This window comes from Orcinus orca, chromosome 10, assembly GCF_937001465.1.
Source record: "Orcinus orca chromosome 10, mOrcOrc1.1, whole genome shotgun sequence".
In the NCBI taxonomy this organism is placed as follows: Eukaryota; Metazoa; Chordata; class Mammalia; order Artiodactyla; family Delphinidae; genus Orcinus; species Orcinus orca.
This window is the reverse complement of record NC_064568.1, coordinates 89,716,533-89,738,367: the sequence shown is the minus strand read 5'-3', so window position 1 is coordinate 89,738,367 and position 21,835 is coordinate 89,716,533. Positions and strand designations below refer to the sequence as shown.

The following is a 21,835-nucleotide window of genomic DNA, read 5'->3' as shown; positions in this document are numbered from 1 at the left end:
GTGTCTGTCCCCAGTGGCTAAGGTTGGCTCAGTGGTTTGTGTAGGCTTCCTGGTGGAGGGGACTAGTGCCTGTGTTGTGGTGGCTGAGGCTGCATCTTGTCTTTCTGGTGGGCAGATCCACATCTGTTGGTGTGTTTTGGGATGTCTGTGGTCTTATGATGGTTTTAGGCAGCCTCTGTGCTAATGGGTGAGGTTGTGTTCCTGTCTTGCTAGTTGTTTGGCATAGCATGTCCAGCACTGTAGCTTGCTGGTCATTGAGTGGAGCTGGGTCTTGGCATTGAGATGGAGATCTCTGGGACATTTTCGCCGTTTGATATTACATGGAGCTGGGAGGTCTCCTGTGGACCAGTGTCCTGAACTTGGCTCTCCCACCTTAGAGGCACAGCCCTGATGCCTGCCTGGAGCACCAAGAGCCTGATATCCACACGGCTCAGAATAAAAGGGAGAAAGGAAGGAAGAAGATAAAATAAAATAAAATAAAGTCAGTAAAATAAAAAATAATTATTAAAATTTTTTAAGTAGTTAAAAAAAAAAAGAGAGCAGCCAAACCAAAAAACAAATCCACCAATCATTACAAGTGCTAAAAATTATACTAAAAAAAAAAAAAAGAAAGAAAAACGGACAGACAGAACCCTAGGAAAGATGGTAAAAGCAAAGCTACACAGAGAAAATCACACACAGAAGCATACACATACACACTCACAAAAAGAGAAAAAGGGAAAAAATATATATATATTGTTGCCCCCAAAGTCCACCTCCTCAATTTGGGATGATTCGTTGTCTATTCAGGTATTCCACATAAGCAGGGTACATCTAGTTGATTGTGGAGATTTAATCCGCTGCTCCTGAGGCTGCTGGGAGAGATTTCCCTTTCTCTTCTTTGTTCGCACAGCTCCTGGGGCTCAGCTTTGGATTTGGCCCCGCCTCTGCGTGTAGGTCGCCGCAGGGCGTCTGTTCTTAGCTTAGACAGGACGGGGTTAAAGGAGCCGCTGATTCGGGGGCTCTGGCTCACTCAGGCCGGGAGGAGGGAGGGGCATGGAGTGCGGGGCGGGCCTGCGGCGGCAGAGGCCGGCGTGACGTTGCAGCAGCCTGAGGCGCGCCGTGCGTTTTCCCGGGGAAGTTGTGCCTGGGTCACGGGACCCTGGCAGTGGCGGGCTGCGCAGGCTCCCCGGAAGGGGGATGTGGATGGTGACCTGTGCTCGCACACAGGCTTCTTGGTGGCGGCAGCAGCGGCCTTAGCGTCTCATACCCATCTCTGGGGTCCACGCTGATAGCCACGGCTCGCGCCCGTCTCTGGGTCTCCTTTTATTTTTTTATTTTTGCGGTACGCGGGCCTCTCCCGCCGCGGAGCACAGGCTCCGGATGCGCAGGCCCAGCGGCCATGGCTCACGGGCCCAGCCATTTCGCGGCATGTGGGATCCTCCCGGGCCGGGGCACAAACCCGCATCCCCTGCATGGGCAGGCGGATTCCCAACCACTGCGCCACCAGGGAAGCCCTGGGTCTCCTTTAAGCGGCGCTCTGAATCCCCTCTCCTGGCGCCCCAGGAAACGAGGCAAGAAAAAGTCTCTTGCCTCTTTGGCAAGTCCAGACTCTTCCCTGGACTCCCTCCCCGCTAGCCGTGGCACACTAACCCTCTGCAGGCTGTGTTCACGCCGCCAACCCCAGTCCTCTCCCTGCGCTCCGACCGAAGCCCGACCCTCAGTTCCCAGCCCTCGGCTGCCCCGGCGGGTGAGCAGACAAGCCTCTCGGGCTGGTGAGTGCTGGTCGACACCTATCCTCTGTGCGGGAATCTCTCCGCTTTGCCCTCCGCACCCCTGTGGCTGCGCTCTCCTCTGCGGCTCCGAAGCTTCCCCCCTGCCACCCCCACCCCCCACCCCGTCTCTGCCAGGGAAGGGACTTCCTAGTGTGTGGAAACTTTTCCTCCTTCACAGCTCCCTCCCAGTTGTGCAGGTCCTGTCCCTATTCTTTGTCTCTGTTTTTTCTTTTTTCTTTTGCCCTACCCAGGTACGTGGGGAGTTTCTTGCCTTTTGGGAGGTCTGAGGTCTTCTGCCAGCGTTCAGTAGGTGTTCTGTAGGAGTTGTTCCACATGTAGATGTATTTCTGATGTATTTGTGGGGAGGAAGGTGATCTCCACGTCTTACTCTTCCGCCATCGTGAAGCTCCTCCTACATTTCTTTCTTTAAAAAATACTTATATGCACCTTAGTCTTGCTTTACATGGTCATTAAAGCCCCCCCCCCTTATTTTTTGGTATAAAAGCTTTGAAGGACATAAATCTGGGTATTTCTTCTGATATATGTATATGAAATCCTCTAAACCAAAAACATCTTTAAAAAAGTTCTTGTCTTTGGGAAAGGTAGTCAAACCAGATATCTTAAGATAAATGATTGCAAATAAATGTTGTGTATTGAAAATAGAAAAATGTTTTTACTGTTAAGTCATATTTCTTCTCTAGTCAGTCTCTAATAAAGGAGGCCTCAATTGTTTTAATATGTTTGCTGGTATTTCGTTTAGTCTGATTTCAGTTGCCTCCAGTGTTGGTAATTGAAGGCTTTCCCAGTATGGTACAATCTGCAAGTTTAATTGATTTTCCATTTCCCCTACCTTCTCAGTAATTGATGTGATCTTGGATTAGGCTGACCTAAATTCCCAGGGTGCTTCACCAAACAGCTCTTCCTTATTTAACACATTGCTATTAATCTTCACTCTGTCAGAATTGTACTTTGCATTTGATACTAATTTAGAATATAAACTTTTTGTAAATTGAGACTGTAAGGCGGAACTATCTCAAGTGTGGTTTTATCAGTGTTAATGACTTAGTAACTTCTCTTTCCACGTCCGGTGGAGATTTACTTGAAGATGTTTCTAAACTTAATGAGTAAGTGAACTGAGCGTCGGTATATAGCATGGTACATCTGGGATAGTATTGAACCACAAAAGCACATCTCCTTTTTCAGTATTTGCTTTTCAATAAAATAATTTTCTTTTTCTTTTTTTTTAACATCTTTATTGGAGTATAATTGTTTCACAATGGTGTATTAGTTTCTGCTTTATAACAAAGTGAATCAGCTGTACATGTACATATATCCCCATATCTCCTTCCTCTGCAGTCTCCCTCCCACCCTCCCTATCTCAAGTGAATAAACTGGCAACATAGAGTAATTTGATGGCTCAGATGTAACTAGACAGGAAATTTAAATCTGATTTTCTCTTTTTCTTGAAAAATTTGATAATTAGAAGTATTTAATAGTTCGTTACTTTTTATTGTCCTAAAGCACAGAGCTGATTTCCCTGTGCTATGTGGCTGCTTCTCACTAGCTATCTATTTTAAATTTGGTAGTGTATCCATGCCACTCTGTCACTTCATCCCAGCTTACCCTTCCCCCTCCGCATGTCCTAAAGTCCATTCTCTATGTCTTTGTCTTTATTCCTGTCCTGCCCCTAGGTTCTTCAGAACCATTTTTTTGGTTTGTTTTTTAGATTCCGTATATATGTGTTAGCATACGGTATTTGTTTTTCTCTTTCCGACTTACTGCAGTCTGTATGACAGACTCTAGGTCCATCCACCTCACTACAAATAATGCAATTTCGTTTCTTTTTATGGCTGAGTAATATTCCATTGTATATATGTGCTACATCTTTATCCATTCATCTGTCAATGGACACTTAGGTTGCTTCCATGTCCTGGCTATTGTAAAGGGTGCTGCAATGAACACTGTGGTACATGACTCTTTTTGAATTATGGTTTTCTCAGATTATATGCCCAGTAGTGGGATTGCTGGGTTTTATGATAGTTCTATTTTTAGTTTTTAAAGGAACCTCCATACTGTTCTCCATAGTGGCTGTATCAATTTACATTCCCACCAACAGAGCAAGAGGGTTCCCTTTTCTCCACACCCTCGCCAGCATTTATTGTTTGTGGATTTTTTAATGATGGCCATTCTGACTGGTGTGAGGTGATGCCTCACTGTAGTTTTGATTTGCATTTCTCTAATGATTAGTGATGTTGAAATACGCTTTGAATGGATACTCTTACGCATCATCACATTATGTAATCTCTTATGTAGTTACTATAGTCTGAATATAGTAGAAAAAGTTGTGCATTGGCTTTACATGTTGGGAACACTTCCCAGTCTCACTGGTGTAATTAGATAGGTGATAACTTCTGCCTTCTAATAACTAAAGGTGCCAGAAATTTATTGCTGTTATTTAGTTTTGTTTTTTTTTTCTCATGAGCCTGTTTGTTTTAAGTTTATGTTCTGTGTTAATATGTGGTTACAGGTTGGTAAACATTGCATTTTGCCACCTTCTTAGATGTGTCAGTTCATGTCCCTTTCAGTCTTCTTTCCCTTCTCTCTCCTCCTTTGTTTCCCTCAAATAACCAGTCCTCTAACTTTACTTATTTATCCTCTGTGTTTCTTATATGTTCTAGAATGAACTTATTTTTATTCACTGTATCTCTTTTACGTAGCATTTTTTCAAATCATAATAATTTTAGAATTAAGACCAGGCAAATGTCTTTAGGTCCCAAGCAGCAAAGTTCTACCATAAGACTGTAAGTTGATTTTTCACATCACTTTCTTTTATAATAGCTAGTTTGGAATAATGGCTGGCAAGGACTGTTTATTGGAGAAACCACCAATGTCTTGTCTGTATTTCTCTAACTTTATAAGTTAAATTATCGGTCCTGTTTCTAGCCACAGAAACTCTAAGCAGTCCCAGAATTATTTATCTCCAAAATCGCCAACAGATGCCCTCTAAAGAGTCTTCTTTAAGCATTGGAAGTAGTCATGTTTATTTTATTTTTTAAAATAAACGTAGTTAAGTAACTTTAATTTGTCAGATATTTTTCTGCCATTAAAACTTTTAAAACTCAAATAAATGCATATATGTGTCCCCCAGGTGAATTCTGCTGTGCTGGCTTCAGACTTGTTTTATATGTTTTGGTTTGTCTTAAAGTTAATTACACTGCTTTTGTGTGTTCATCACTTATATTTCCCTTTCTGTTCAAAGATGCATTATCTTATGGTTTGCAACCAGCTTTTATTAATAATGGAATTTATTGATATGAAGACTTGGGTATTTCATTAACTTTGACTTCTTCATTCCAGAGTGCAAGTGGGGAGGGTGCATAGTGTTGAATAGTTTGTTAGGTTGATGATCGTGTTAGAGTTTGCACGTAACACTGTTATAATGGTTCACTGGATTTGATTGTTCAAAACAAGGAGAGGAAATTACTTTAAGTTTGAACTTCTCAGGCTTCCCATGACCCAACCCTTGTGTTAGTGGTCCCACTGATCTGTCTGGTAAAGTAGCCCCATCCTTCCTTGTTTAAATATTAACAGGGACTTGGCTGCTGTGAAAATTGCACTTACCTGTTACCTCTTTGCAAAGCTTGATTCTGCCTTGGCAGATTCCATGAAGGTGAGACTGCAAGTACCGTTGAATTCTCTAAAAATGCATTACTGTAGTCTAGAGTTTTGTGAGAACTGTTCATGTTAAAACAGTTTATAAAGTTTGAACATTTATCATGTCTGTGTATTAATAATTTCCATTGCAGGTATTTGGTATTCTCAGATATAACAATTTCTGAGTCCCACAGTTCTAATTTCTATTTATTCTAATAGGATTTATTTAGTAAACAATGACAAGTAGATCAGTTAATCCTGTTTTGAGGCTCCCATAGAAAACATTAAAATTAATATAATAAAAAACCTTTAATGTACTTAAGTTCTTCCTTTATCGTAACTACCTTTGTAGAGAATTGGAACGCGGTACACTGCCTTTATACTCCGCGTGCATATGTGTGGTTTACTGCATGTCTGGAGAAGCTTTAGTCTTCATTTAAAGAATCTACTATTTTTGTTTAGTAAAATATAATGAGAATAGTTGGGATGATAAACTTAGAGAAAATAATCCTAGCAGATTTATTATGTTTTTTAAAAAGAGGGTGAAATTGTAGGTTGATTGTGGTATTTTCTGTTGCAGTTTGACTGTTCTTTAACACAATAGTAAATTGTATTGTATTGGTAATTCTTCTTTGGTACTTTGTAGCTGGGTTCTGTAAAAATAGAAATACAAAGTAGAAACCAGGTGATGTTAGAGGTACAGTATCTAAAACTCCAGTAGCAAAATATACATAAAAATTATGACATTTTTGAAAATTTTATTAAAAAACAAATATTGATATTTTATTGCCAGTAAAATCATATTACACAAACAAGTGAAAAAACTGGCAACATAGGGCTTCCCTGGTGGCACAGTGGTTGAGAGTCCACCTGCCAATGCAGGGGACGCGGGTTCGTGCCCCGGTCCGGGAGGATCCCGCATGCCGCTGAGCAGCTGGGCCCGTGAGCCATGGCCGCTGAGCCTGCGCGTCGGAGCCTGTGCTCTGCAACCGGAGAGGCCACAACAGTGAGAGGCCCCCATACCGAAAAAAACCAAAAAACAAAAGCAAAAGCAAAAAAAACTGGCAACATAGAGTAATTTGATGGCTCAGATGTAACTAGACAGGAAATTTAAATCTGATTTTCTCATTTTCTTGAAAATTTTGTGAATTAGAAGAATTTATTTAATGAGACTAGTTGTAGGGTGTCTTTTATTAGGTGTTACCATTGACCTTTTCTTAGAAAACCTAGTATTGTTAGCACTTGGTATAGAGAAAGAATGCTCAGTTGACACGGTTTTGTATTTAATGTTTGGAGATGCACATCTTTTCTTTTAAAAGTTCATTCCATAACACTCTACAAAGCACACAGCATATGTGTAGCAGTTACTTCTGAGACTGAGAGAATAAACACTAATTTCACTTACTTATTAGTTTGGGGGTGGGGGGGACTCATTTGCAGAATCTCCAGTTAGGATATCGACTATGGATGGATTTTTAAGGAGAAGTTTATCAGTACTACCGTTATAACAAGGCATACATTTTATTGAGTAATAAATAGTAACTGAAATGTCTTTGTGAAAGATGGTTTCTAACACATTAAATCTTTAGCGTAACTCTGAAAATTCAAGTGCCCCATTTCTTTAAGCTGCCCTGAAGTCTGGTGCTGTGATGGGCTAGAATCATGGATTGAGGATGTGAAGGGTTATGTTGAATTACTTGGTCTGCCGCTAACAGCGTCGTGTTTAACAACCCACGCAACCTGGTTGTTCTCAGTTTCCTGGGCTGTAAATTGTATGACATGGAAGGTCCCTTCAGCTCTGACTGACATCCTAGGAGTGTGGGAGTCTGTAGTATAAAACTGAGTTTCAGAGCCTGTCATTAGAATGAGACATTGACATTTTGGACAGTGATCTCTAGCAAAAGTTATTGTAATGTGACTAGCTTTTTCTTGCATCCTAATCTCCACATGCCAGAGTTTGCTTTTTCTTTCCCCGTACCTTCTTAGTTACAAAATGAATTTGAAGGCATTTGTGGCAGACATACCATGCATTTTTCTTTTGTATGTATCTGTATTCTCCAGTGAAGAGGGTCTTCAGTAAAACACAGTTCCCTGACTCCTTTGCCTTTACTCTATTCCGTGGTAATGCCATCCTAGGTGGTGACAAGTGGTGTACTTCCTGGTGTCGCTTAAGAGTTTCGTGCTTCTCTAAAGCAACTTTCATTTCTACCCTGGGGCATATTTATTTTTGGGACTTTGAGGCAGGCAGTTTTCATCTTGGTGACTGGGATTGCTGGGGGGAAAAAAGGAATTTGAGAGGATTTAATGCAAGGTGTGAACATCACCTGCAGCAGTGATTCTCAAGGGTGTTTGCTTGGAGAGGGACCCTTAGCCAGAGTGGGAAGATGGCAGGGTGGCTTACCTGAACCTGGGGAAGCTGGGGGGCTTGGAGATTCTGCCATGTGGCCCTTCACCTAGATTCATTTGCCATGTGAGCCACTGTCACAGTGGTAAGCATCCTATCACTCAGATGTCCTGGGGTGGGAAAACAGCCATGGCTCTCTGGCATCTATGCTTAGACTTACCCAGGGTCAGGTGCAGTTCCTGGTACCCTACTTATGCCTTCTTTCTCTTCCCTCATATTCAAGAACTTGTATCGGAATGCAGTGAGTGATTTGAGAGGGATGACCTTGAATCTACTTTGATTTATATATTTAAAATATTAAATCATTCGCAAATCTGATTATCATTATCAATGCAATTATTTGTGACCTATTTCCTAGTTCTCCAGAGGTTTAAAAATAAATGGGATCTGACTTTATTTTACAGTGATTGAAAGTTTTAAAAATCTCCTTGCCTTCTTGCTTTTGAGAAACGTCATTAGCATTATAGGTCTTGATAAGATTACAGTTGCATTAATTATAGTAGCAACTGTAATTACCTTCTGTCTGGCTCTTTGTAGCTTACCCTTTCGTATACATTAATTCATTTGTACTCCACAGGAACCCTGGCATTACTGATTATATAGCAAGGCCGCAGTGTACTATAATTTGAAACCTATTCCTCTAATCTCAAGTTCTTTAGGTTCTGTTAAGCTGCTTACCTTGAATGGAGGGAAGTGAGAAAGTGAGACCCATTTATTGTTATCTCCATCCCTCCTGCCTATTGACTAAGGTCACGGCTCAACCATTTCTAGTTCCCTTTCATATTCTCACTTACATGTTTTGTTCCTTCATGTTTCTTGTTTCCTCTTTGATTTCTTTTTCCCTTTCCTGCTTCTCAGTTTTGCTTGCCATTTTATTTTGTGACAACATAAAAACTTTTTTTTGTAAGGAGTTAATAAAGATTTGCTATATTTTTTTAAAAAAATTCTGAAAAGAATATTTTAGTCTTACCTTGCTATAAGGGTGCTTAATTTAGGAAATGAGTGAGTAAACATATTCCTTAACTGTAAGCAAACAATAAAGAAGCTAATCAAACCAGTAAAAACCTAAAGAGATTCTGCAGAGAGAACTCTCTTGGGTGTGTTTTTTAAAGGTAATTTTGGAAGGTTTTAAGGTAAAACACAGTTTATACTGTTTTTACTGTCAAATGATTAAGTCAAGAAAGTCCTTCCATGTTTTTTAAGGATATGGCCTATGTTCTAAATTCTAGTTTTGTATTTAGGCCAGATAAGTATTGAAGCTGTAATCTGAAGGATTTTGATGTAGATAACTTTCAGTCTTTAACATTTCACAACCAACATTAATTGTAAATTCTTGAATTAAGGTTTGTTTGTTTGTTTTTCAGTGTTCAATACTGAGGTTTTGAATTAACCTTTAAAAATAATGTTTGGCCAGTCTTTTGATTAGAACTAAGAATGCATATCTCAAACCCACATAATTCCTATCTCATAAACTATGTTTAGAGGCATTTAATTTTTGAAGGTGGGGTTTTTCACAGTGGAGCTCCTTTATGCCAAGTCTTAATAAATCTTTTCAGTGAATTCTGGTTTTAGCGATAGGCTGGTTTAAGAAGCAGAAGATGAACAGACAGGATTTGTAGCAAAGATCTGTGCTGGCTGTGTTAGCAGTGTTGTGCCCAGATGTACTGGGAAATCTATGTAGTTGTGTATGTAACTTGTTTCTGGCCTGCTCAGCCTCCCACACTACAGTGTCATTTCTCCTCGAAGCCTTTCCTGATCTTTTTTTAGGAGAGTTGACCACTCTCTCATGGTGATCTACTGTCCTTAAAAACACTGATCAGACCATGTCTGACATTTCATTCCAGTTATTTGTTTACAAGTTGTTTTCCTCAAGACTGTAAGTCCCTTTAGGGCAGAAGTCATTGTGATGACTCAGGACAGAATAGGTTTTTTTTGTTGGCGGGGGGGTTGGGTTTGAGGAATCTTTATGTTGTATCTAAATATTGATAAAATAATATTTCAAACCTACTTCATTTTTTACTCATCTGTAGCATTTTGGAACTTCTGTTTCGGTTATGCATGTGCATTAGTGTATTGTGTTGTGATGTAAAATGTCCATCCTCTTTGTTTTTCGTACATTTCTACACTTATTTCACTGTCCTCATTTCTCCAGAAGGGCAGTGGTAATGCCAGTCACAAGGGGTTGAGGACTAAGATTGTGAATTTAAAGCCAACAAGTGAGTGCCGGATGCCCCTTCCCTGACTTCCCCCCTTTAGGTTGCCTTTATACTGCCTCCCACCGCTCCTCGGTGACACTTTATAAGGGTTTGAAGAGTTGCAGGAGGAGCTTGACATTTTCCTTCATGATCGGATGTGGGGATCTGAGCTAAGTGTGGCTTACAGTTTCCTTATTCTTGTATAGTGTTGTTCTCTCTCTCTCTCTTTTTTTTTTTTTTAGGAGCTTGAATGCCATCTGTTATTAGGTCTGTTATCTCTGCTTTCATCACCTGGTGCAGTAATTTGGGGAATATGGGTTTGAGCATGAGCAGTGATTAAGTTTTTGCATTGCTGCCATGGATGCTTTACTTACTGAAATGGAAGTACTGAGTAGCTTTATGCCATAAACATTAAAGCTGGGGAGGGGGAAGGGGAAGCTGGGACAAAGTGAGAGAGTGGTGTGGACATATATACACGACCAAAGGTAAAATAGATAGCTAGTGGGAAGCAGCTGCATAGCATAGGGAGATCAGCTCGGTGCTTTGTGTCCACCTAGAGAGGTGGGATAGGGAGGGTGGGAGGGAGATGCAAGAGGGAGGGGATATGGGGATATATGTATACGTATGGCTGATTCACTTTGTTATAAAGCAGAAACTAACACACCATTGTAAAGCAATTATACTCCAATAAAGATGTTAAAAAGAAACACCCCAGGGCTCCCCTGGTGGCGCAGTGGTTGAGAGTCCGCCTGCCGATACAGGGGACACGGGTTCGTGACCCGGTCTGGGAAGATCCCACATGCCGCGGAGCGGCTGGGCCCGTGAGCCACGGCCACTGAGCCTGTGCGTCCGGAGCCTGTGCTCCGCAACGGGAGAGGCCACAGCAGTGAGAGGCCCACATACCACAAACAAAACAAAACAAACAAAAAAAACACCCCAAAACATTAAAGCCTTGGAGCTACTGAAATTTAGAATTCAGGAGATGTGTGGTGACCTAAATGGGAAGGAAATTCAAAAAAGGGGATATATGTATACGTATAGCTGATTCACTTCGCTGTATGGTAAAAACTAACGCAGCATTGTAAAGCAACTATACTTCAACACAAATTTTAAAAATAAAAAAGTAAATAAATAGAGTGTGGGGAAAAACAGAAAAGAAATATATAGAATTCAGGGGAGCCTACTGTAGCAAGACAGCCAACCACCTGAGTTCTTTTAAGGGTCAGTACTGAGGTGGAGTTAACTGATGTGCGAGTGCTTTGACTTGTGAATATTTTGATGTACACTTGATTTAGATTGTGAAAAGTAAGTTGGCACCGTATAAATCTCCCACTGTCATAAAAGGTATATCTGCTTGCAAAAGATGTAATTAAATCATAAAATTAAATGCTTCTGGTAGTTTGCCTCCAGAAGGTATTTCCATTACTATAAGAAGACATCTTGCTTATGTGGATTATTTATTTTATGTATTCTTTGTCCAGTATGATGACTTGAAAATAGTTGTCATTAGTTGTACCAACAGTGCTGTACGAATGGAAGAAAAAGTTGCCTTAGAATTCTCCATTCCAACATGTTTTCATCTTTACATCTTCCACAGTTCTGGATCATACATAAATTTCACGTCATTATAATTATAGTGTAGATACTTTTTTGCGCAAGAAGAGTTTTGATATTAAATAACCCTCAAACTTTGAGGGGATTTAAACTTTGTGTTCTGTCCTTATCTTAGCTTCCTCTCCAACCCAAAACTCTGGAAATGCATGCTGGCAACATCAGGACCTTAGTAGAGGCTCTCTTTGCTTATACTTTGATTCACGCTTTGAATTCTGTCTTTTTGGACAGTTGATTCTTACCATTCTTCTCTTATTTTAATGTTTTTTTCTAGGTGTCGTTGTTCTAGTTAACATTTAAATTCTTAGTAATTGCTGAAATCTTAGTAGCTAAAATTGGCGCTTGAATTGTAATGATCTTGTGTTTTGAGTCAATTCTAGCATTTTGGGTAAAATTTTCCAACCCAGACTAGCTGCTTCTTTCACTTAACCCAGCATCTTTGTTTCACTTTGCTTTCTTCTTTTAAAATGAGAATATTTCAGGAGAGTTACTTAGTGTGACCATTAGAGAGTGCTTGCTTTCTTGGGAGGAGCTGACATATGAGGAATGACATTGAACGGAGCAGAGACAAACTTGGGCTAAATTTTTGTTTTTCTGTGTAATTAAGTAGTTAAAAAGCCTTTGGAGGCCATGCTGAGTAACAGCTCCAAGCATTTTGTAGAAAAACAGTAAACTGAGCTTTCTTTTCTAATATTCTTAAACAATATTCAAATTGATGGGGCTCTCTTAAGTGAGAATTGATGTCTGTAGTGCATTTACTCATTTTTTTGTTTTTGTTTGTATATCTACCAGTCTTCTCTTACCCTCTGCCCCAGCATTGGGTTGGGTTTGCTTTTATTAGGAAGCTTTCCAGCAGGACGACCCGGAGCTTAGGGTTCAGATAGGTCTTCAGAATGTCTGTTAATAGGACTGAATTTGTGTGAAGTGAGAGCAGTTAGTAAGAGATGAAAGCAACTTGGCATGAGGCCTCTCTGGTGGTAGTGGAGGTGGGTGGTAACATATTAAGGAAACAGTGAATGGCCTTTAAAATTAGGTGAGAAGAATGAAGTATTGAAGGAAAGTCTGGCTGTTTATAGAGGCTTTAGAAGAAAAAGAAATTAAAGGAAAAAGAAATAAACAATTGGAGTCCAAGTTGCCAGATTATTGGTGCTTCTATAATGTGTAATGATATTCTAAGGCTAACTTGTACAAATGACTTTAGCTTTGAGAACCAGAGGGGGAACGATTGCTTTGTATGTAGAAACATAATTTAATTAATAAATACGTATTTTGTAGGTAGTCCTGTTTCTATCAGTGTGTGTGTGTGTGTGTGTGTGTGTGTGTGTGTGTGTGTGTGCGTGTGCACGCGCATATGTGTTTACATATATGCCTATATTACAGGGGTGGGTACTTTTCTGCTTTTGAATGACCATTATAATTGGCTTCTTGACATGTTGACAGACAGGGCTTTCTAGTATGTATGGGTGGGATGTTTTTCCTCAGCTCTAATAATGTTCAGTGCAGTTAGCACTGTGGGATTTGGGAAAGATTATTTGCTCATGAAGATCCATAAACCACACTGAATATTGATTCAACGAGTATAGCCATTATTGTACAAAATATACCTTTTTTCGTGTAGGTTTTTCAGTGTTATGAATTCACAGGTGTGCATATAATAGTGAATTATATAAAACAAACTAGCTTTTGGTTCAGTACTTTGTAATATATAATAATTTTAGCTAAAAAAATAGTTTAGTAACATTCTTTACTGGATTAGATCAAATGTAAAAACGAGCACAGAATCAGGGTTTTGTAGCTGATTTATAAATAACTGCTGAAAGCCTCAGGCTTAAAATTAAATTTGGTTTAACAGGACTGAATTTTATGTGACACTTGTAAGTAACAACTTAGAGAGATGTTTATTAAAGATGGTTAATAAGCCCACTGAGACATATTTGACCATTATTTAGAGGAGATGAAATGTGAATTTACATTGAAAATGGGAAAGATAAAATCTTGGAAATAGAACATTTGAGTATGTCCCATTCTACATATAAGGCAATCTTCGTTTTTCATCCTTGGATTAAAATTGCATATTTCTATTTTAATAACTTACATCTTTATCCCTGTCTCCTCAGTGGTCTCATGTTATTATCAGTTTATCTGGTCACACTGAGCATCATTGTTCCCATCTGTTCCTATTAATACTTCCTCCTTTAATTTCTTATTACGTGTGATTGAAATGATGTAAAAACCAATATTTTCACTCTCCTTTTCTTTCAAACTCTGTTGTCCTGATTTCTTTTCTTCCTCTCCTTCTCTTCAGTCTAGCCACAAAGGGTGATGAAATCCGCAGTAGTCACAAAATAAATTGGTACTCATTGAGCAGTGTTCTTTTTCTTTCACTGTGCTAGACATCAGTGACTAATCAGAAGGGATTGTATAGAGAAGCAGTGTGTGAGTGTCTAATGGTGGTCCTTACGGCTTGGTCCCTTCATACGTATAGCATGTTCATTTTCAGTATAAATTTGCTCCAAAAGTTTCCTTTTTACCTTTCACATTTTTATTCCTTCAGCATGTTTCCCTGTTCCTGAGTCCTTGTTTCCTTTCCTTTTCGTCCCACAGATACACCTTCTTTAAGACATCTCCTTCAGTTTTATTACTTATTCTGTCAAATTTCAGTTTGTTTTAGAGGGTAATAATATTGATAACTGCACATATAATGGGTATTGATTTGTAGTATATGTTTTTATTCTGTGGTCTATAGATTTAAGGAGTTACTTTGAAATAGCAATTCTGTTTGCAAAAGGATTTTTTAAAAAGATGGTATAACAAGTATAAAAGTTCTATTCTGCTAGTCTGTTTTTTTAAAAAATAATCATTATGTGGTTGAATTTCCTTTCTTTCATCTTTGACCAGATATAATGAGGGACTTTTATGTTATTTCCTACTTTGTTTTTAGTGTGGTATATTTTTCAATTAAAAAGAAAACAGACTGTTGCTAGGTCTGCCACTCTTTAATGAATCATTGGACTGGAAAATAACTCATTATATCATCAGGCAGGATATGTTCCTTTATTTGCATGTAGATAGTTGGAGATGAATAATTTATCAAATGTTATTAGTACAGGCTCATATTGCTGATGTCTCAGCAGGATATAATGAAATTTGTCTCAGGCTAGTATGAAAATAGCATGCCTTTGCGTAGTCATTATTGAACTTTTGGCATCTCTCAGAGAACTATTATGTTATCATGCCAATCTTGCTCACCTCTTCATTAACTGGACTTCTGATTGAAGAGTTCAACTTATCTTGAAAATCTGTGAAATCTGGTATGCCAAATGCTTGAGTCTAACTGTGTTTCTCCATCAGAGCAAGAATTTTCAGAATGAATGAAGTACTTAATGTTTCTTATTAAAGCGATTAGTACAAAAAAGGCCATGACTGATGGTTTTATTACTTCTGGTCCTGAAAAGCTGTCTGTACAGGAGATGTTTAAGCAGTATATCTTTCTGAAATGAGGGGTGATGAAACATACATATAATTGCTTAGAATCTTATATCTGTACTAATTACGTATTTGAAGTTATTTTAAATAATTGCTTTTAAAAAGTGGGCTTTGATTAGCTTGTGGCACGACTGCGTGAGAAGGTCAACAAATCTCCCCACAAGCAACAACAAAGCTGGACACATGGTCAGAAACAAGCCATTCTTGCGTTCTGGAAAGTGAGTAAAAGCAGTCAGCAAACGAGAAGTGTTTATTTGTGCAAACAACTGAGCTTTGGGTAAGAACAGTGTGAGTCTGTGGTGTTCGTGCCTGGTGCTCCTGCCGTTCTCCTTCCTCAGCTCTGTGGGCAAGGTTGTTCAACCAGGGCAGGGCAGGCTGTAAAAACCAGCAGCTTCACTGCTGCTCCCAAGAAGGCTCAGTTGACTTGGAGGACTGTTTGGGAAAGTGAAGATGTTTATGGCGCGTGACGGGGGGCGGGAGGTTAGGGGATGGGGTGTCTCTGGCTCTACACACCTGAAGTTGTAGGCCTGTTTGGCAGAAGTGGTAGACAGACAGACTAGCCATGGATTTAGTAGAGACTTCTGGGAGGTGAGACAGAGAGAGGATGCTTGATAAGTCTTCGCAAACTGTAAATTGATTGGACGTTGTGCACATGCACAACAGGGAGCAGAGTGGGCCCAAGCTGCCTACACTTATCTGTTGGCTGGAGCTTGTATGCACATCGTGAGAAGGTGGGAGAGGACCCAAGAAAGCCCAGGAGAAAGTAGAAGGTGGGGCAGGCTTGAAAATGGCCCTAAGGTTGAGTGCTCTCGTCTCATACACAGATCAATCAGCACCTCGTTAGGAATCTTACTGGTTTAAGGTGTTTGAGCATATACGTGACCAGTCCTTGACTTAGCTTTGCTATGCAGATACAGAACTGACTGCTGGGAAGTGACGCTTTGGAGGGAAGAAAGCCAAAAAAGCTAAGAAAGGAGATTAATGACCATTCATTGTGGAGACATAAACTTCATAGACTACACTTTGGGTGATTAATATGAATTGAGAGTTGCTACAATATATTCGCTAAAATTTCTAGTATTTAACAAAATATTATACATACAAAGAAACCATGTATAACGACGTTCAAGTGGGAAAAAAGCAGTCAGTATCGACTGTCGTTGAGCGGCCAGAAGTGTTGGATTTAGCAAAGACTTGAAAGAACTAAGTGAAATGATGTGAAAAGCATTTAAGAAAAGGATGATGACGGTGACTTGAGTACAGAATCACAAAATGATAGGAATTATAAAAGAGAACCAATAGGAAATCTGGAGTTGAAAAGTACAGTAGCTGAAATGAAAACATTCATTAGAGGGGCTCAACTGCAGATTTGAGATGGCCGAAGAAAAAAATCTGTGGATAGACCAAGGGAAATGATCTGATTTGGATAGAAGAAAAGAGGAAAAATGAAAAGGGCCTCAGAGACCATTGGGACAACATCTGGCACACCAAAAAATGTGTCATGGCAACCACAAAAGAAAAGGATACAGTGAAAAACAGCAACAGCAACAACAGTAGTTTTAAACCGTACTGGATGAAAACTTCGCAAATTTTATGAAAACCATTACTTTCGGATCCAAAAAGCTAAATGAATTCCATGTAGAGAAGTCCCAGATATCCATACCTATACACATCGTAGTCATTGTAGAAAGAGAGGGAAAATCTTGACAGCATAAGAGAGAAATGACATACTGTGTACCAGAGAACAACAAGATTAATAGTCGACTTCTCACCAGAAGCACTAGAGGTCAAAGACAGTGGAGTGATATATTCAGTGCTCAAGGAACAAAACTGTCAACTAAGAATTCTGTTGATATATCCAGCAAAAGTATCCTTCACAAATGAAGCAAAATAAAGACATTTCCAAATAAAAAATTTTTTGCTAGCAGACTTGATTTACAAGAAATACTGAAGACAATTTTTCAGGCAGAAAGTGGTACCCAATGGAAATCCCCAGGAGGAAATGAAGAGTGCTGGAAGTGGTAATTATGTGGGTAAATATATAGTACTTTATAAATATATTTTTTTCACATTTGTCTTTAAAAAACATACAACTGTATAAAACAACAATTGTAGCACTGTATTTTAGGGTTTATACAACTATATATGTTAATATGTGTGATGGCAGTGGCACAAAGGAGAAAGAAGGAAAAGAAATGATTCTGGGACAATTGACTATCCATGTGCAAAAATAAACTTAGACCTTTATTATACACAAAAAGTAACACAGTGTATCCTAGACCTAATTATAAGAGTGAAAATGATAAAACTTGTGGAAGAACGAAATTGAGCTATTTGTAATGAGGTGGATAGACCTAGAGTCTGTCATACAGAGTGAAGTAAGTCAGAAAGAAAAAGACAAATACCGTATGCTAACACATACATATGGAATTTAAGAAAAAAAAAATGTCATGAAGAACCTAGGGGTAAGACAGGAATAAAGATGCAGACCTACTGGAGAACGGACTTGAGGATATGGGGAGGGGGAAGGGTAAGCTGTGACAGGGCGAGAGAGAGTCATGGACATATACACACTAACAAACGTAAGGTAGATAGCTAGTGGGAAGCAGCCGCATGGCACAGGGATATTGGCTCGGTGCTTTGTGACAGCCTGGAGGGGTGGGATAGGGAGGGTGGGAGGGAGGGAGACGCAAGAGGGAAGACATATGGGAACATATGTATATGTATAACTGATTCACTTTGTTATAAAGCAGAAACTAACACACCATTGTAAAGCAATTATACCCCAATAAAGATGTTAAAAAAAAAAAACAACTTGTGGAAGAAAATGTAGGAGAAATCTTTGTGCTCTTGGGCTAGGCAGAGATATGACACCCAGAGCATGAGCTGTAAAATAAAATATTGATAAGTTGAACTTCATTATATTAAAAAAAACTTTAATTTTCAAAAGATGCCATTATGAAAGTGAAACTGTAAGCCACAGACTGAGAGAAAATATTTAAAAATTATATATCTCATAAAGGTCATATAACCAGAATATGAAAAGAATTCTTATAATTCAATAATAAGACAAATGCAATAACTAAAATATTGACAAAATACTGGAATAGACATTTATATTAGTGAGGGTTCTTTAGAGAAAGAGAACCAATAGGGGTGTGTGTGTGTGTGTGTGTGTGTGTGTGTGTGTGTGTGTGTGTGTGTGTGTGTGTGTGTGTGTATCATGAGATGTATTATAAGGTATTGGCTCCCACCATTAAGGAGGCTGAAAATTCCCAATGTCTGTAGTCGGCAAGGTGAAGACTGTAGAGAGCTGATGTGTAGTTCCAGTCCAGGTCCAAAGGTCTGCGAATCAGGAGAGTTGTTGGTGTAAGTTACAGCTGGCAACTGGGCAGGTGCGAGACCCAAGAAGAGCTGATATTTCAGTCTTGAGTCTGAAGGCTGGAAAAGACCAGTTACTCAGCTCAGTAGTCAGACAGGAGGAGTTAGTTCCCTCTTACTCAGCATTTTTGTTCTATTCAGGTCTTTGATTAATTGGATAATGCCCACCAGTGTTAGAGAGAGCAGTGTGCTTTACTCAGTCTACTGATTGAAATGTCAGTCTCATCCAGAAACACCCTCACAGACACACCCAAAATAATGTTTGGCTAAATGTCTGGGCACCCTGTGGCCCAGGCAAGTTGACGCGTAAAAATTAACCATGACAACATTTTACCAAATGGGAATACCATTGGCTAATCACACGAAAAGGTGCTCAATATCGTTAGTCATTATGGAATGCGTATTATTCATTCAAAGCACAATAATATACCACTGCATGCCCACTAGAATAGCTGTTGTCAGAAGTTACAGTATGAGTGAGGTCTTGGTGATATGGAGAAACTCAAACCCTCATACATTGCTGGTGGGATATAAAATGGGAGCACTTCTTTGGAAAAGTTATTTCTTATAAAAGTGAATATAAATTTATGACATAACCCACAATTCTTTTCCTAGGAATCTAAGAGAGGTGAACATATATGTCCGCATGAAGATCTGTATTCAGATATTCATAGAAGCATTATTATAAAAGGTGTTAATTGGGAACAGTCCAAATGTTCATCAGCTGGTTGATAGATTAGCAAAATGTAATATATTTGGTATGGGAGCATGGATAGACTATAAATAAGCTTGAGAGAGTTTTGGGGGTGATGGAAATGTTCTAAAAATGGGTTGTGATGATTGTACAACTGTAAGTTTATTTAAAATCATTGAATTGTGTACTTACAATGGGTGAGTTTTACAGGATGTACTTCAGTAAAGTTATAAAAAATAATATGTATATAGAGAAAGTGATAAATATGGAAAATAATATTTAGTGAATATCAAGGAGATGGGAATTATTCTATTCTTCCAACTTTTCTGTAACTACAATTAATTCAACATTTTAATGGGTCTTAGAAGTGTTCTGATTCTTTTGTAACGTTTTAAAAAAAATAAGTTTAAAAGCTTTTGTTTGTTCTTAAAAAATCCAACCCTAGAGTGTCTTTTTTTTTTTGCGGTACGCGGGCCTCTCACTGTTGTGGTGTCTCCTGTTGCGGAGCACAGGCTCTGGATGCGCAGGCTCAGCGGCCATGGCTCACGGGCCCAGCCGCTCCGCGGCATGTGGGATCCTCCCGGACCAGGACACGAACCCGTGTCCCCTGCATCGGCAGGCGGACTCTCAACCACTGCGCCACCAAGCGAAGCCCCCCTAGAGTGTCATTTTATCTCAACTTTTTAATTCTTTACTTCTTTGATTTACAGTTTGCTTTGAGCAGATGATCTGCTTTTGCACTTGGCCTGCAGGGCCAGTGCCCAAGTGAACCCTTGCTGCTTCATATATTTACATATCTGGTGTATGTTAGGGGCCATTCGTACCTGTGGAATGACACTCTGAGGATATTTTTATTTCTCTCATCTGTTCAGTATTAACGTGCAGATATTCTAAGCAAAGCACTTTTTTTTTTTCTTCTGTAGTATGCGGGCCTCTCACTGTTGTGGCCTCTCCTGTTGCGGAGCACAGGCTCCGGACGCGCAGGCTCAGCGGCCATGGCTCACGGGCCCAGCCGCTCCGCGGCATATGGGATCTTCCTGGACCGGGGCACGAACCCGCGTCCCCTGCATCGGCAGGCAGACTCTCAACCACTGCACCACCTGGGAAGCCCGCAAAGCACTTTTGACTGTAGGACTTGAACACCGCTGCCTTTCCCTTTGGTAGTATTTCTTAGGTTCAGTGATCATATCTTCTCCGGGTTGTTTTTATTTGTTTTCATAAAAGAAAAAGTTAAATGCAAATATTAACACATTTGTTGAAAGCAGTAAATTAAAGTGAAGTTGTATGACTCATGCTAACGTGTTTTCTATGCTTTATTTGAAGGTCACTCTGTGAGACTGCTGGGTCAGAAAAAGGATAATGGAAAACGGTTGGGGGGAGCACGACTGGATTTGCCAAAGATTAGGAAGAATCCACTGATAGAAATCATTTCCATCAACACTGGGTAAGCTTTTCTCTAACTCATAAAATATTCAATATACTCCATGAATTTTCCTGGCTATATGACACAGAAGAGTAGTTGAACATTTCCTTGGGAAAGAAAAATCAAAAATGAATTTTTAAAAAAATCAGACATGAATATCGTTCCCTCTAAGATGTTCCCTGTATGCAGTTGCACTTATATATGCAGCAAGTGTTTTTTTCTTTGATTAACATTACTCTAACTTCTTTTTGGTAATAAACGTGGATTTTGTTTTCCAGCTCTGCCCTTGGTTAAAATCTTTTCAAGAAGAGTATTACTTCTTTTTTTTTTTTTTTGCGGTACACGGGCCACTCTTGTGGCCTCTCTCGTTGCAGAGCACAGGCTCCGGACGCGCAGGCTCAGTGGCCATGGCTCACGGGCCCAGCCGCTCCACGGCATGTGGGATCTTCCCGGACCGGGGCACGAACCCGCGTCCCTCGCATTGGCAGGCGGACTCCCAACCACTGCACCGCCAGGGAAGCCCAAGAAGAGTATTTCATTCTGTGAAATGGTTAATACACCCATCATCTTTGACTATTTTTTTCGATAGCATTATAGTAAATATTGCCCAAGATCCTAACCATATTTTGATTATTAACTATCTGAAATGAATATTTTTAAATGTTACTTTTATGAGCCTTAAACTGAAGATGAACATCGTGACTGAATATGAAGTACTCTTTAATTGCCATGTTGGTCTGAAGTTCTGCCTGATTATAACTCCTGGTATAATCAGTTATACTTGGTTTTATTTGCGTTTGTTGAATTTGGTTCTTTTAAATAGTGACTCCATTTGAGAAAGTTACTTATTTCCCACTTTATATTATCATAGTCTGGTAATAAATTTAAATTCAAACCTCATGAAAGTCCCTCCATTCATGCAGCTGCCTCACATTTCCCACAGATTTAAGCCTTCTGCTCCTTTTAAATTTTAACCTTCCTTCTCTCTTTTTAAAAATTGTCCTCCTTCTGCCCTTTGCTTTCTTCATGATCTTTCCCACTGAGAACGGGTGAACTTATCTTTCCTGCCCCAGCATCTTTCTACCTCTCTCCAAGCCAGTGCTGTCCTTTCCTCCTGCACTGTTGCAGCTGTGTTGTCACTGGTTGTCTTTTCTCTTGCCTTATCATCCACCTCTGGTTCATCCTCCCCACTGCTGCCAAAGACCCGGGACTGTTGAAGAAGACATTTGGCTT

At 39.7% G+C, this 21,835-nt stretch overlaps 1 protein-coding gene across 6 annotated transcripts in view; it reads left to right on the top strand.

Annotated features, from left to right (window-relative positions):
- CDKAL1 (CDK5 regulatory subunit associated protein 1 like 1) overlaps window positions 1-21,835 on the top strand; it is a 654,793-nt gene that overhangs the window by 199,366 nt on the left and 433,592 nt on the right. For all 6 annotated transcript variants that reach the window (XM_033434817.1, XM_033434820.2, XM_049716364.1 and 3 more), the window contains one exon: window positions 20,503-20,623. In XM_033434817.1, coding sequence (XP_033290708.1) covers window positions 20,503-20,623 — 121 coding nt within the window. The remainder of the gene's footprint in view (window positions 1-20,502; window positions 20,624-21,835) is intronic.